Genomic DNA, 16,753 nt, shown 5'->3' on the forward strand with positions numbered 1-16,753 from the left:
TCAGGATACTAGATATGAATATCACAGTTATAAGGCCCACCAGCATAAAGAGTGCTTCATGTGGAGAATCCAAGTATTTGGTGAAGACAAATTAGAAACAAAACTACAAGAAAACAGCTACCATTGAAAAGTAAAAGGATGGGAAAAAAAAAATCACTCTCTGCAATATTTACAAAATCCCAGAACGGAATTTAATTTTTCCTCTGGAATCTGATGTTGGTTTGATAGGGATGGCTGAACACACCCTTTTTCAGATTCAAGCAAAAGTCTCATTGATTGTAGCTTAGGCTCAAGTATTGCCATGGAAATTCAAGGGTTTGATGGACTTTCAACTTGTTTGTTTACGGAGTCTTTTGTAGTCTGATGGGCCTCGGTTGTAGTGGAAATGTTATTGCCAGCTTCTGTCCGATCATCTTCAGATGAAAATGGGTCCTCTTGAACAGGGTCCATTCTGTGGTTGCCAAGGTTTCTTGAAGAAAACCCACGTCCAGTCAGCAAGAAGTTATATGAATGCCTATCGGAAGCATGGCCATAATGAAACCGAACAGCTGAACTAAACATGGGCTGCAGCAAGCGCTTTCTGTCAGAACATTCACGCAGTGATATTCGACAAACTGGACATGTGTAATGTTGTTGTAGCCATATGTCTATGCAAGTTACATGGAAGGAGTGACCACAGTAGGGAAGAATTCGCAATGTGTCTTCACAATGGTATTCTGAGAGGCAAACTGCACATCTGCCAAAAGAAAAAAAAATTGACCCAAAAACAAAAAAAAAAAAAAAATCAGATTTTGGTTTACTAGGATTGAGGAAAGCAAAGCACATATGTGATCCAAGTAAAAAGAAATAGAACCCTGAAAGAAAACTACTAGAGTATGATGCCCCAAGGAAACAACAGGTGACCAACAATTTTAACTCTAACATCCTTTAGAAGAAAAAACATTAAAAATCCAAAATTATAAGCTTCCATATATAGCAAGAAGATGTAAAGAAGTTATATTGTAAAAATGAAGGGATTGCAGAGAGAAAAAAAAGCACCACAAATGGTGATTCCAGAACCATTCAACAATATTAAGTTAATTTCATATAACCTGATGTAGAAACTTTAAACTTTAGCATCGAAAAAACAGTAGCATCAAAAGATGATTTCAATCACAATTTAACACCCATATTAATTCTCAGCCAGACACAATCCTTCAAAAATTTCTTTAGAGTCGACAGTTGACAGAAACAAGAATATGCAGAAGTCTACCACAAATGTCTACTGTAGAACGTTGAGGCAAATTGGGAAGAAGTGAATTTAATTTGCTTGTTAAAACCTACAGCCTGGGTGCTTAATTAAATAATATGGAGAGCACACTGAAGTCAAAGCCTCAATGTTTTGTCTAGAAGGTTTTATATGGACTGTCATGCACATCTGATACCATATGAATATGTACAAAAGTTCAGACACGATACTTGTTTGGTATGATGGAGTAACTACAATTACGCTGTAAAAATTATAAACCCTATCTGATCCATAATTCGACCATGACTGTACAAAGAACAGCATATGATAAACCAAACAATCCTAATCACTTTCTATTCTCCAGACATGTTTTATCTTCTAAATAAACTTCAAGAGATAACAAACTGGTTAGCTCAAAAATCAAGTAGCAATAATCCAAAATGAAGTAATTTTGCAGAGACTCTGTGTACAAGGGAAAGAAGGAATATGGTCTTTTTAAAAACTTGCCGAATGGGAAAAATCTAAGTTATAACCCTGAGTCAGGTTTAGTAAAATTGGTTTTCAAGAGATTGGATTCATATACAATCAGGACTAAAAGATAATTTTCCACACAAAAAACAATATTTTTACTTAAGATGGGAAATCAATCGATCAGTGTTGCAAGCACCAACGCCCTTCGTCTGATCCTAAGGAAAGAAATAATCACAGTTCAATTCAACAGATACATCCTCAATTATTCTGTGCATCTTTAGACAAAATTCCATCAACTACTGTAAACTTAGAGAGGGACAGCTAAGTTTCACACAAAAGGGTAAGCAATGAATGTTAGACAGCATATCAATGACACATCCAAAGTCCAAACTAATGTTGAACACCATCTGATGGCTTATGTTCAGGTTTTAAGGTAAAACTTGGCACAATTTCCAGACATTTATTAACAAAGTCCTAAGATATTTGGCTTTACTTTCATTCAAAACAAGAACTATTAATAAAAAATGACAACCAGTTAATTCTCCTCTCTTATCCCAATTCCCTTAAAGAACTATGTTGAAGAGAGTACTCAACTTGTCAAACGTAATCAAAGACCACTTTTTTTAAGGACTGCAACTGACTGTCATTGGTTCTAGAGAGTAACACTCAAATTTCCACGTGAACTGGAAAATAAAATTTCAGAGAGCCCATAAATATATTCCCAACTCAAATGGTTCTATACACTCTACCATCATTCATAGTAGAGCTAAGAAGTATGGCTTCCTCAGTATATGCTTCACAGTATGCTTAATTTTAAAACACACTATTATTTACACGAAAATTACTGCTTCTTGAATGCATCAAAATTCAAAAGGATAATAGCAAAATGATATTCTTTCAGCAATAAGTCAAACCAAAGGTTTTGCACATTTGACATTGGTAAGAACAGCATGCATATTGCAAAAAAATGGTGTCACCACTCATACATAGTTCATGTAAGGCATTTTACATCGTGAAATATATGATGACATTTGGAACATTTTCCATTTTATAACCAACCGTGATTTGGCCAACAAAAGCTAGAGTAATTAAGCTCATATAACAGAAACACTAAAATGCCTGATTGAATGACACTCATGTAGCGAAGACTTTTCCATGAAATTTAGAGAATTAATAAACTGAAAAAGGAGTAAGGAATACATGATTAGACACGGACACATGTTAAGGGAAAACAATGAACTGAATGATTTACTGGTTCAGTTCACCTAACACTCCATTGGATGAGTAAAACAATTGAATGACTAACATAAAACCACTAAAACTCACTTCACTTAATATTCCATTGGATGACTAAACCAACTGAATAAGTAACAGAAAACCACTAAAACTTACTTCACTTAAACTTTTGGTCCCCGTCATTTTTTCATGGAAAGAGATTAAAAACAGAGAGAACAAAAACAATACCCTCAGCCTTGTACAAGTGGTAGATATGCCTTATCAATATACTTTCATAATGTTATATAGGCCATTGCATATCATCCAAACTTGATATAAGCCTTTAATAGAAACAAAAAGTAATGAGATGATAAATTAACTATCTCAACGAAAAGAGAAAGACTTTGAATGAAAGAAAAAAAATCAAGAAACAAAAACAACATTGTTAGAAACAAAAAGGCAACAATGAACATACTGAGCATCTTCTACAGCTGCAAAAAACTGATCACTGTACTTCTTTGTTGGAAAGTTGGCTATAGTTACAGGCTCAAGACCATGAAATCCTCTTTCCAGCTGTGCCACAAAAACAAAGTAATAGTCAAATTCATAGCCAACCCTCAAATATCCCAGAGAAAATTTACCCTATACTAATAAAGAGAACAAATGAAACAAACTCACTTTTAAACAAATGCACACACCAGCCGATCATGTCACAATGGCAAAATATTTTCCATCAAAAAATAGAAGTAAAAGTTGACAATAGAATCAAAATTATTTGGGACAAAGATACAAAGGGTCAAGCTCAGCCAAAAGCTGCTATGGATTAGTAATTTTACCAATACAATACCAATTCCCAGAAGTTAAATTGTACAAATGAACAAGGAAATAGAGCTACAGTGGTAGACTGCAGATCATTTCTGTAACATTCAACAAGAAATTATCAACAAAAACATGAAATACAAAAAAAAAAAAATCCATTATAGCATTATACAACTGAAAAAGTGATCATTTTTACCACTTTTACCTTGCAACTAAATCAGTAACATTAGAGATTGATGAATATTACCATTTTCATTTACTAACTACTTTTTTCACCAGAAAGACATAAAAATTAGGTAAAAAGTAGACCTTTGTTTGAAGCTGGAAATGAGCAAAATATTAAAATTAAAAGAACCCAGAAACCAAATTTTAATGGAAAGGCTTACCAAGCCGAAATCAGATCGAGAGGCAATGGGAAAAGATCTCCTAGATGCATTCAACTGAATCCGAGCACAGACAAGGCGTGTACAAACAAACACTATAAACATAATACTAACAGCGAACCCTATCACTGTCATAACCAAATTCATCCCTGAAGATATCATCTTTTCTTTAAATTTCTTCACTTTCCAATATCAAAATCTAAACTTGATTCTACAACTCCAACCACACCAAGAACTCAACTCAACCCTCTGTAAGTTTCATTACAGAACTCATTGTTCAGTACTCGAGACTGTTTCATAGGATGAAAAGAGGAGGAGAAGTGCGAAGATGGAAGGGATAGAGGGATTGGGCAGAGCCATGCAGTGAAACCCACATGGAAAAATAAAGTTTTGATGAGGGATAGAGTGAATATAAGATGAGATTTACACAGATCTAAACACAGTAATAATGTTAGCAGAAGACTTTAAAACGGATCCCTACGGTACAGAACAGAACTGGTTTGCCTATTTTTTACTTTTGTTTTTGTTCTTGGACTTTTTTTTTTATTCCTTTTCTTGTCTTGCTTGGGGGTCTATTATATATTCCTTTTGATTATTTTATTCATGACAGTCTTTTGAATATTTTCATTTTGTCAGAGAAATAATCTTTTAATTATAATAAAAATATACGCTTGCTAATTTTATAGATGGCACAGTCGTTTATGCAATAAAATTATGTATGAGAATTGCAACTTTTAAGGATAATAATGATTAGCCTTTTCTAAATCAAGTTTATCAAATATATAAATCATTATTTTTGTATTTAAAATTTAATTATAATATAAAAATATTATAAAAATATTCAAAACTAAATAATTGAATTGGTTTATTGTTTTTACAAATTAATTAAATTTTTTATTTAAAAACATTTGAAAATCAATTCAAACTAATTTAAAAATTAATTGATTTTTTAACTATGCTGAAAATACCGTATTGTCAAAATAAAATTTTGGTTAACTGATTTTAAATTGAATTTTAAAATTAGTATTACAGCTTTATCTTTATTACTCAACGCTTCAATTAATTGTGTTTTTTTTTTTTACAATTTTTTAGGAATTTTCACTTTTGTAAAATTGTTTCATGAAGAATGCTTTTTGTTACAATATTAATTGTATTGCTAATTTAGGTGTAATTTATACTCTAATCTAATGATTATAATTAACGGTGATGTAGACTTGATTTTAGAAATTGTAATTAACACTAATCTAGGTTTTAATTTAGTGATTATAATTAACTCTGATTTAGATTTTATATTAGTGATTGATTTTATTTTTTAATCTATATATTTTTTTAGACTATACATACTAGATTGTATATTGCTGTAAACACACAATACAAAACATATAATTTCATTTTTATTCAATTTTTATTATCAAAATTATCATGGTATCAAAGTCTATGTAAAACCACTTCAACCGTTGGTTTTGCACAATTTTTTTTTTCTTTTAGCAATTATTTCATTCATTTACCATCTTTTAGGTCATCTCATTTTTTTTCTTCCCTCATCCCCACTTGATTTTTTTGATTTCTCTTATCTTTGAAATCATTTATGTTGTTGAAGGACAATATGATGTATCCAAACCATTTGATATTCTTTTGAATTACACAAATTATGTCACTTGGTCCTAAGCTATGTCTAGCTTTCTAAAAAGTCAAAAATTGTGAAGAGTTGTTACTAGTGATATCAAAGCCCTAAATCAAGGTACGGAGGAAACTGATGTTAAATATGAAGAGTGTCTTGAAGATTGGGATTGCAAAAGCCATCAAATCATTACTTGGTTTCAAAATATATCAATTCGCGCAATTTCTTAAGAATTTGGTTATTATGAATTTACAAAGGGAATTTAGGACATGTTGAAAAAACATTATGTTACAAGTGATTTGACTTTTTGATATCACCTATGAAGTGTTTTACACTGCATGACTCAAGAGCCAAGTCAATCTATCCAAGGTTTTTATGCTCAAATGAGTTTTGTTTGGGATCAAACTGCTATGTCAGAGCTTGTTTGGGACAACACTAAAGATGCATAAAAATTTCAAGAATACAGGAATGAAAACTGATCGATTCAATTTTTAATGGCTTTACGAAATGAATTTAAACATACACAAGCCTCCTTGTTGTACATAGTATTATTACTGACTTTTGATCAAACAGTTGCTCAATTAGTTTTCAAAAGAAACATGGTGACACAATTATGGTAGTTTCTAATGTTCATTCTACTCCAATAGTTGTTGCAGCTACACCTATACCAAAGATTGGATATAATGGCCTTAATGAATGTCGTTATTGCAATCATATTTCAGAGTGTCAAAAGTTGGTTTGAAAACAATCTTTCAATTTTACCACTTTTCAAGCTAGATCTTCACAGTTTCGAGATACTTTATGTTTTGCTACTTCTGCTACTATTATTGCCAAATCTGATGCTACTGTTGTATTCGCTGCTGCTATCAATTCCTCGCCAACTGACATGCCATTTTCTATGCATGATCTTTAAGCCTTTCCAAATCATCATTCTTCTTCTTCTGGTAATAATTTATCTTTTGCTATGTTGGTTGGATTTTTGGTACTACATGTTGTAATCATATGACATCTAGTTCTACCTTGTTTGTGTCTAAAGTTCCTACATCTCATATTCATGTCATTCATATTGCTGATGGTTCATCCATGTTAATTACCCATGTTAGTCATGTTTCTACTATTAAATTGTCTATCAATGACACTTATCCTTTTCCTAAAGTTAATCTTAACTTGTTATCAGTTAGCCAATTGTGTGACCTCAGTCTTGATGTTCACTTTTCTGCTTCTGGTTGTATTGCTTAAGATCCACAAACAAAATAGACTAGTGGGACAGGGCGTAAAGTCGAACGATTATTTGAGCTTATTTCGCTTCAAGCTAATTCTCCTTCTATTGTTGCTACTTCATCTACCTCAGTTCCTTTGAATGATTAGCATTCTCGGTTAGGTCATGTTTCTTTTAGTCATTTATGCTTTTTAGTTTCTAATGGAAAATTAGGTCTTGTCAAAGATGAACATATGGATTGTGAGTCATGTCAACTTGTAAAACAAGTACATTTACCTTTTCCTATTAGTAATTCGGTATCTTTGGAACCATCTGATTTAGTCCATTTTGACATTTAGGGACCATCCCTTGTTATTACTTTTGGTGGTTCTCATTATTTTGTTATATTTGTTGATGATTTTTCTTGATTTACATGGATTTTTCTAATGCATAATCGTTTTGAATTGCCTGAGTTATACTCTACCTTTGCATACATTGTTCAAACTCAATTCTCATGCACCATTAAAATACTTAAAACCAATAATGCCATGGAATACAAGGCACACAATCATATATAATTTCTCAAAGCACAAGGTTATATTTTACAACACTCTTCTCCTGGCACCTCACAACAAAATGGTAAAGCTGAACGAAAACTTAGATACATTTTAGAGACTATTCATGTTTTACTCATTTCCTCATCTTGTTCTTAATGCTTTTGGGGAGAAACTGCTCTTATAGCCATATACAATATAAATTGTATTCCTTTCTTCTGTTATTAATAATCAATTCCCTTATAAGCGTCTCTTTGGGTGTTTTCCTAATTATAATTTACTTAAAATTTTTAGTTGTGCTTGTTTTGTTCATTTGCAACCACACGAGCATAACGAGTTAGAAGCTTGGTCTAAACTATGTTGCAAGGTTTGAAAAGTCGGAACAGATTGGTTGGTCTAACCGAGAACCGAGAACTTGGAACTGTAACGAGTTTTCAAGTTGACAAACTTGTTTTCTTATATTTTTTTGGATAGGACTGTGGTTGGATTGGTTGTTTATTCCCAATTCATGGTCCAATATGGTTATTAAATCAATCAGTTCATTAAAAAGCCAAATTTTGCTTTTAAACGTTAAAATTTACTATAACTCCATAATAGGGCAATCAAAATTAAACTACAAAATCTTTCCTCATAACGTGACAACACCAGGTTTCCAGCCCTTGCGTTGCCACTGATGGTATTGCTTCAGTCCTTCTGCATTGCTGCAAATGTCGTTGATTTAGTTTTTCTACGTTGTCATCTATGCCATTGCTTTAGTCTTTCTACTTTGTCATTGACGTCATTGCTCCAGCCTATCCTAGCTACGGGTCGATCTAGCCTATGAACTAGACTAGAACTAACCCGCATAAAATCAAAACTGGAATTGCCAGAATCGAAATTGGCCTGAATCAGAATTAAAATCAGATCTTGAAGATTCGATTTAGGTTTTTATTTCTTTAAACCGTTAAACCGCCAGTTTATGACTGGTTCACAAATTCATGACCGACGGTTTAATAATTTAATTAAAAATTTTATTAGTTTTAAATAAAATTATTAAAATTTTTTTATATTTTTACTTAAAAAAATATAAATTTGCAGGGGACCATTACAAATATTGTCCCTAACAAAATGTTTTCAATACCTAGTAACTATAACTACCATTATGAATTTAATTAAAAAAATTTATGTTAAATATTCATTAGTTTATGGTAACCAAGGTCGTTATTCTTCCTCTTTACCACCTATTACCCCATCATCAACCTAAAATATTAGTTATGGTAATCGTATTATGATGCAAAGTGGCAAAAAACCAAGAGGAATATCAGACTCCACCTCAAAGCTTGAAATTTTTCTAATCACTACTTTTGAGTTTCTTGATAGCAATATAAATAAAGACTTTCCAATTCTAAAATGGTGGAGTCGTTATACATCAACATTTCCACTAGTAACAACTATTGCTAAATAAGTCCTAGTAACATTGACATCAATTGTCGTAGTGGAACAAGTTTTTAGTCAAGGGGGCAATATATTAGATGAGAGGTGATCAAGTTTAGCTCTTGAATCTATTGAAGCGCAGGTATACATAGATGATTAGACAAGAACTGAATTATGCCAACAAAATATAAAAATATATTTTAATGAAAAACCCTTTAATTTAATTACGAATAGTTCGATGATAAAAAACAATAGTCAAGATAGTATAGGTAAATGATAAGGTAAAGATGTACAGTTAGTTATAAGGTACACAAAGGTAAGAGCTTAACCATGTTTTTGTTTTTAGCTTTTCGTTATTAATATATATATATATATATATCGTGAACTATGTTAAAATATGATGGGATGTCATTGTTATTCTACTTATCAACCATGATTTTGCTTTTGTTTCAATTTACATATTGAGACAAAACACTCAGACTTTATCAACTCTGATTTTATGGTTACAAGTTTATATTTCCAGTATTTGTCTATTTGCTTATTACATTGCTTTTGCTTATTTTTCTGCGCACTGCTCCATTGCTGTGGTCTTCTTGCTTGGGACAGCTGCTTGTGTTGTGAAGTATACTAGTTCTGTTGTAGGTTGGTGGGCAGTTTGCAGTGTAAAATGATTGATGTCTTACTGTGAGAGGATTCAACCCAGGTATTCATTATGCTTATCAACTTTGATTCATATAAATTTTGTTGCATATAATGAAACCAAGTTTTCTGTTTAATAACCTCGCACTTTATTTGTCTGTTGCAATATGTTTTTTATTTTGTTTAACATTATTCTGCTCATGTAAACTGAGTGTGTTTTGTCAACTTGAATCATAAAAAGTTTTTGAGATTTTATTTTATTGTTGATGAATACAGGGAACATAATTCTGCATGATTACCATTCATCAATTATCATAAAAAAATATAGTGAATAATTTAAATTAATGCAAACCTTCATATTAATTATCGTATGAATTATCTACATATGATAGTCATTATATGATTATGTCTCCATATAATTTGATCTTCCTTATTAATTATACATTATATGATAGTGATTATATGATTTTAAATTATTGCATGAATATGATGAATTACCTACATATGATATGAGTATGCCTACATATGATTCGATCTTCCTTGATAATTATGCATTATATGATTGTCATTATATGATTTTAAATTACTGCATAAATTACCTATGTATTATAGTCATTATATGATTATGCCTCCATGTGACTCGATTTTCCTTATTAATTATGCATTATACGATATAACAGTGCTAGTCATATATAATATAACAGATTAACAGTGACATTACGCATTATTTAAGGCCTAGGTAGAAATTTTATGTCATGGAAGTGTGGAACTTCTATTTCATTATTTATTTTCTTACTTTTTCATCTACTTTTTATGCATTCTTGTGGTCCATGCACTAAAGGCAGAATCAACATGTGGAGGACACCCATAATTTTGTAAACTTTATGCTTTGATTTGTACGCGCGTGTTTGTGTGTGTATATATATACACACTATTAAATATATATATAATTATATTTATTATAATTGATCTGCAATAGTATTTTAACACGTGTTTTGCTAAGTTTAAATTGAAAAGTACGCATAGCATAAAATTTAGTGTGTAAAACACATATAATCAAACATAATTTTTTCAAGTTTTTACATAAAACTGAAAATCCGATTGGACCAACCAATCAAAACAGTCTAATCAAAATCTATACTCAAAGCAGTTCATACCCAAATCCGATTCTAAAACCTTGTTGTGTTATTCTCTTGGATATTCTACTACACATAAAAGTTATAGGTGTTGGGACCCTATCTCAAAACGCATGGCATTTCTCACCATGTTGTTTTTTGAGAGCATAAAATGTTTTGCACAATGTCACAATTCTCTATGACACCTTCATCTACATTTTTTACTAACCTCTCAGTTGAGTTATTCCCTAAGGATTCTGATGTAGGTTCTTCTCATGACCTTATCGTAACAACCAATGATATGCCCTTTTTCAATAAGTTTGTTACATATGTTGATCCAGTCACTCCACCATCCTCTGAAAATCTTTCACTTCAAAAATCTAACTAAGATAAACTCCTATTCATCTTCAAGATTATTTTTGTTATTCTACATCTAGTTCTACTCATGAGCCTCACACTTTTCATGAGGTTTCCTCTAATCTTGTTTGGCAGCAAGCTATGATAGAAGAATTATAGGCATAAAAGAAAACTCAAACTTGGGATTTAGTTTACCTTCCCCCAAGCAAGTCTTTGGTTGGATGTAGATGGATTTACAAGATTAAAACTCACTCTGATGGGACCATTGAACAATATAAGGCACATCTTGTGGCTAAACTCACTTTGAGGAGATTTTTGCTCCAGTTGCTCTATTAACATCAATTCGTAGTCTTGTCGCCATTATTGCAGTTAGAAAATGGAATCTTTTTCAAATGAATGTCAAAAAAGTTTTCTTAATGGTAATCTTTTCGAAAAAGTCTATATGCAACCACCACCTAGCTATGACCATCCACCCAATAAAGTTTGTCATCTTCGGCTAGCATTATATGGTCTTAAGCAAGCTCCTCGTGCTTGGTTTTCAAAATTTAGTACCACTATTTCACAATTTGGCGTTTGTCTAAGCTCATAGATTCAGCTCTTTTCATTCGCAAAAGTAACAATGGTATTACTATCTTATTGCTTTATATTGATAACATCATTATTATTGGAGATGATAATATAGGTATTGCAGATTTTAAGAAATATCTTCGTCAGTTCTTTGAAATGAAAGATTTGGGATTTCTTAATTATTTATTGGGGTTAGAGGTCATATCTTCATCTAATGGTTATTATATCTCTCAAGCTAAGTATGCATTCGATCTTATTTTTCAAGCGGGGTTGATAGATAGTAAGATCATTTCCACACCAGTTGAGTTTAATGTTCGTCTCACTCCAATAAATGGTATTGTTCTTTTTTTTGCTACTCATTACAAACAATTGGTTGGTAGTTCGGTCTATCTTATTGTCATTCGCCCTGACATTACTTATGTTGTTCATATAGTTAGTCAATTCATGTTTGCCCCTCGCTCTAATCATTATGCAGTTGTTCTTCACATCCTTCGCTAGGTCAAAGGAACTATCTTTAATGGTTTACATTTTTTAGCTTACTCTTCTTTATAGTTATGTGCTTATTCAAATGTTGATTGGGTTGGGGATCTATCTAATAAGCACTCTACTATTGGATTTTGTTTTCTTTTGGGTGACTCTTTGATTTCTTGGCAAAGCAAGAAACAAATCGTAGTTTCCCACTCTAGCACCGAAGCAGAATATAGAACTGTTACAAATATAACTGATGGGCTTCTTTGGCTTCAATGGTTGTTAAAGGATATGGAAGTTGTTCACACTGGTTCCACTACTCTTTATTGTGACAACTAAAGTGCAATTAAAATTGCTCACAATGATGTCTTTCATGAGCGCAGCAAACACATCGAGATCAATTATCATTTCATTCAACATCATATTTGACAAGGCATTGTGACACTTCACTATGTTCTCTCCACCAATCAAGTAGCTCGCATTTTCACCAAGATTCATCCTTTTAGTCGTTTTTGAGAATTGGTATCCAAACTCAAGATTATTTCAATACAACCCTCTTGAGTTTGAGGGGGATGTTACAATAATAGTTGTGTCTCTAATTTAGGCCTAATTTATGCTCTGATTTAGTCATTATAATTAGCTCTAATGTAGGCTTGATTTTAGAGATTGTAATTGACACTAATCTAGAGTCTAATTTAGTGATTGTAATTAGTTTTAATTTAGACTTTATATTAGTGATTGATTTTATTTTTTAATGTGTATATTTCTTTAGGCTATAAATAACAGGTTATCTATTGACGTAAACACACAATACAAAATATATAATTTCTTTTTTATTCAATCTTTGTTATCAAAATTATCACTTTAATTCAGTCTCTGTATATTAAAATATTAGGGAATGCATCCTCTGGATTTTTTTTTTCCTTTTTCATAATTTTATTTGACTTGAGTCCAATATTTTTCAATCAATGAATCAACTTGTAGTAAACCACATTTATGTGCTACATATGATATGTGACAGACCACTCAAGACACTTCTTAAAGTTCATTTTTTTACTTTTTCTTTTTTAGCTTCTCGACAACAAAATAGAAGATAATACCTATCACATAAAAAGACCACAAAATAAATAGAAATAAAGGAAAAAATAAAACTAAAATCCAATATCTTCTAAAAATATTTACCCAAATTTGGAATTTTCTTCTTTTAGGCACATCTCTGAACTATTAAAAATTCATAAAATCTCTCTCTCTTTTTTTTTAAACCTGCTATTTTCTTTTATTCTAATGGTGTCAAGAGGAAAAATAAGGAGATGCTTAGAAAGGAGATTTAGAAGTGGAGAGAAACTGAGACATGTTTTTGCCTAGTCTCGAGAGGATTGCAATTATGGTATTACTGTGTTAGGTTATTTTATTTTCATTTTTTATTTTCTCAATAAAAATCGGTTTAGTTTAGATAACAAGTTTTCAATTAATGGCAGACCAATTCAAATCGAAAAATGATTTGTCTAGATTTCCCAACTTTTTAACATTTTGGTTCAAATATTAAATAATTATGTACATCACTAAAAAGTGGACTTTGATTTGGTTGAAGAGACTAAAATTACCATATTGCCATCATTGGTTTGACTTTTATTATTAATTATTTATAAATATTAATAATGAATGAAGTATCTTTATTAATTAGTCATTTTCTGATTTTATCCTTGAATAAATAAAGAAAAGAGAAAGAAGAAGGTGCTTTGAAATGAAGAGGAAACGAGAAATTGTGGTTGTTGTTGTCAAATCCCTTGTTTTTTATAGTGTGACTTATTATCAAAATTTTATTTACTTCGAATATATAGTCTACCATAATTTTATTTTGTAAGTCAAAATATTTTTTTCATATTTTATTGATGTTGGATTCATTTAAAAGTGTCACATTCACCCCCTTATGAGGGTTAAAGTCTCTGTTAAAATTGAGTTTCATTGAGGTTTGCCTCAGGGTCCTTATTGAAATTGAGTCACATTGAGGTTTGCTCCTTAGTCTAATAGACCCTCCACTTTTGATGTATATTTCATCATGATTTTGTTTTTGAGTTTTGCAAACTAACATGCATATTGATAGTTTAAGAAACTTACATACGATTTAACCAATAATATTTTGGTATCCCTAACTGATGTGAAATATACATATAAATCTAATATCTTTTTTATGTTTTACAGATGCACGATTCACCTAAGGATGTTACAGTTGTTGCCTAAATCCATATCACATTGAATTTGTCGATGGCAATAGAACAACCACAAATTTGAAAGTCAAAATCGCGCATTGCCTGTGTGATTCTGACGCTTGATTAAGGACAAGGTTGTCTTATGTTGCAACTACAACCACTCTAAGGAAAAAAAAAAAATTTGATTTACACATTGAATGGGTGGAAAAGTGTTTTTAGCCCATAGCTTGGTAGGAAAATGTTAATCACTCTAAGAATCTTAAGTAATAACCAAGATTCATTTGAATTTTGGTAAATTTAACTTTAACCTATATACAAACAATATAAAATTTTAATTTATACTGTTAATAAAAATAGAAATTAACCATGAATATACTTTTTTCAAAATTGATTCTTTGTCTAATAAATTAAATATCAAGTTAAACATCCCTACAAATTTTGACAATCTTTGAATCATATTAATGCATTTGAATTATTAAAACTATATCTAAAACATACAATTTTTAGGCTGTATTAATTTCAGAAATTAGATTATATCTCAACAGTCCAAAATATTTTGATCAAGTGACTCAAAATCTAAAATAATTATGCATAATAACATCTATCCTTATTAATATAACACATAAATAAAATAAATTGTATGAAAATTGAAGCAATCTTATCAACTTCCCTCAAGATAAATGTTTGGCTTGTGGGTCATTGTTTAAGCGGTCAAGTCAACTTCTTGTGTTGCTTAACAAAACTATAAGTGGAAATTTCCATGCTAACAAATTTAGCATAAATAATGACCTTTGCTTTAGAAATTGACATTGATATCCCAAATTGTTCATTTTTTTTTTGTCTCGAGTTTTCGTTCATTTTCAAGATAAGTTGGAGAGATATTTTTAAAATCATGATGCGCCCACCAAATTGAATCTTTGTTTGACTTAGAAATATGATGGTAAAGAATCTCATTCATCGTCATGTATATTTAAAGTGATTTGTTTTCTCCGCCCCAAGTTTGGTTTTAAGACACGTTCCACCCATTTAAAGTATAAATCATATTTTTTGTACAAAATCTAACTCTCTTCATAAAAAAAAAAATTTGATATAATGTCAAAATTTTAAATTATCATATTATATTTAATTATTTCACTTTACAAAATTATCATATTATCCTGTGAAGAATATTAGTATAATACTTTTTTTAAATACATTCTTTTACCCAGAATATAAACCCAAAGAGAAGTGTTAACTTAAATTTTTTCCCCAACCAACAGTAAAATTAAAAGTATTATACCACTAATTCACATACAATGTGCAAAAAGGTATAAACACAAATTGAATCGTTGTATATAAAATAAACGAGTCTACACACGAGTGTTTGAAATCCAAGCAACCATAATAATAGTGCATAATTATAAATACACAAGTCTCATAATAAATGATAAACATATATGTAACAAGTGTCCACATGATAAATGTCAAATTGCCTCTCACCTCATGCAACATTCTAAGTTGACCTGCTGACTCCTTCGCTACCCTACTGATCCATATATTTACCTATAAAACCACAATAAGAACATAGTAAGTGAAAACGCCAAATAAGTAGGTGATCTCTCGACACCTTGCACATAAGCTTAATTATAAACAATTTGTTCCAATCCTCAACATAATGTGGTACTCTCAGGTGTTTCCTTAGCATCCCAAATACCCACCCAAACTATTTTGACACCTAGTGTCATATCTCTATTGGCGATATTATCTCGGATAACTAATATCAAATGATGTACATCAACGTCCTAAACGTCTACTAAAACATACGACATCTCAAATATCTATCATAAAAGTGCATCCAATACACTTATCGATCGAACTTCACGCTAAACATATCCTAAACATATGAGGATCAGACCTCGAGCCTCTCCCCATGAGCATTGTTTGCTCCTAAGCTAATAATTCATTTAGATTTACCATGAAGGGATGTTCATCCCATACTAAGCAGACATTCATAGTGTCACCTCCTAACGCATGTTCTTAAGGTAATGAGAAAATTGTCTCTAACCTAAAGGGTGAACGGACGTCATTGTTACATAGGATGATGATTTGTCATCGTCTAGAAATCTCTACCCTACGGATTTTTGTTATTTCATGCCACCACAATGCAAACCACACACAAATGTTTATCCAAATCAGTCTCTAAGTATCTTAACATGCTTCCACAATAGCCCTATACTCAAAGTATCAACATTACATATCATGAATTTCCATGTTAATTCCACACAACATGTTATATCCTCATGTTAGGTACATATGTAAATCATCAGCAATAATTCAATGCACAAATTTTCTTGCAATAAACATGACTGCCATGTCTATTCACATTGAATCCTCAAATTTAAGCACAATGACACAATCATAATCATGATTTTCAATTCATTAAACCCAACTAGGAAGAGTAGATCCATCTACTTACCTCTCTTCTGACAAAAGCTGAAAATCTTCATGTTGTTTTG

At 31.3% G+C, this 16,753-nt stretch overlaps 1 protein-coding gene across 1 annotated transcript; it reads right to left on the reverse strand.

Annotated features, from left to right (window-relative positions):
• On the reverse strand, positions 1 to 4,641 carry LOC123205995 (RING-H2 finger protein ATL32-like). The gene is made up of 3 exons (XM_044623086.1): positions 4,120 to 4,641; positions 3,390 to 3,487; positions 1 to 736 (listed from the first exon to the last, which is right to left on the reverse strand). The coding sequence occupies exons 1-3, from the start codon at positions 4,276 to 4,278 to the stop codon at positions 310 to 312; spliced, it is 684 nt and encodes a 227-aa protein (XP_044479021.1). The 5' UTR covers positions 4,279 to 4,641; the 3' UTR covers positions 1 to 309.
• Positions 4,642 to 16,753: the final 12,112 nt, after the last annotated feature.

The sequence above is a fragment of the Mangifera indica genome, unplaced genomic scaffold, assembly GCF_011075055.1.
Source record: "Mangifera indica cultivar Alphonso unplaced genomic scaffold, CATAS_Mindica_2.1 Un_0021, whole genome shotgun sequence".
NCBI lineage: Eukaryota > Viridiplantae > Streptophyta > Magnoliopsida > Sapindales > Anacardiaceae > Mangifera > Mangifera indica.

Coding starts and splice junctions, on each gene's coding strand:
- LOC123205995 (XM_044623086.1), bottom strand. CDS start 4,278: ATGATATCTTCAGGGATGAATTTGGTTATGACAGTGATAGGGTTCGCT. Junction 3,488..4,119: donor CTCGATCTGATTTCGGCTTG/GTAAGCCTTTCC, acceptor TTTGTGGCACAG/CTGGAAAGAGGATTTCATGG. Junction 737..3,389: donor GCAGCTGTAGAAGATGCTCA/GTATGTTCATTG, acceptor TTCTTTTGGCAG/ATGTGCAGTTTGCCTCTCAG.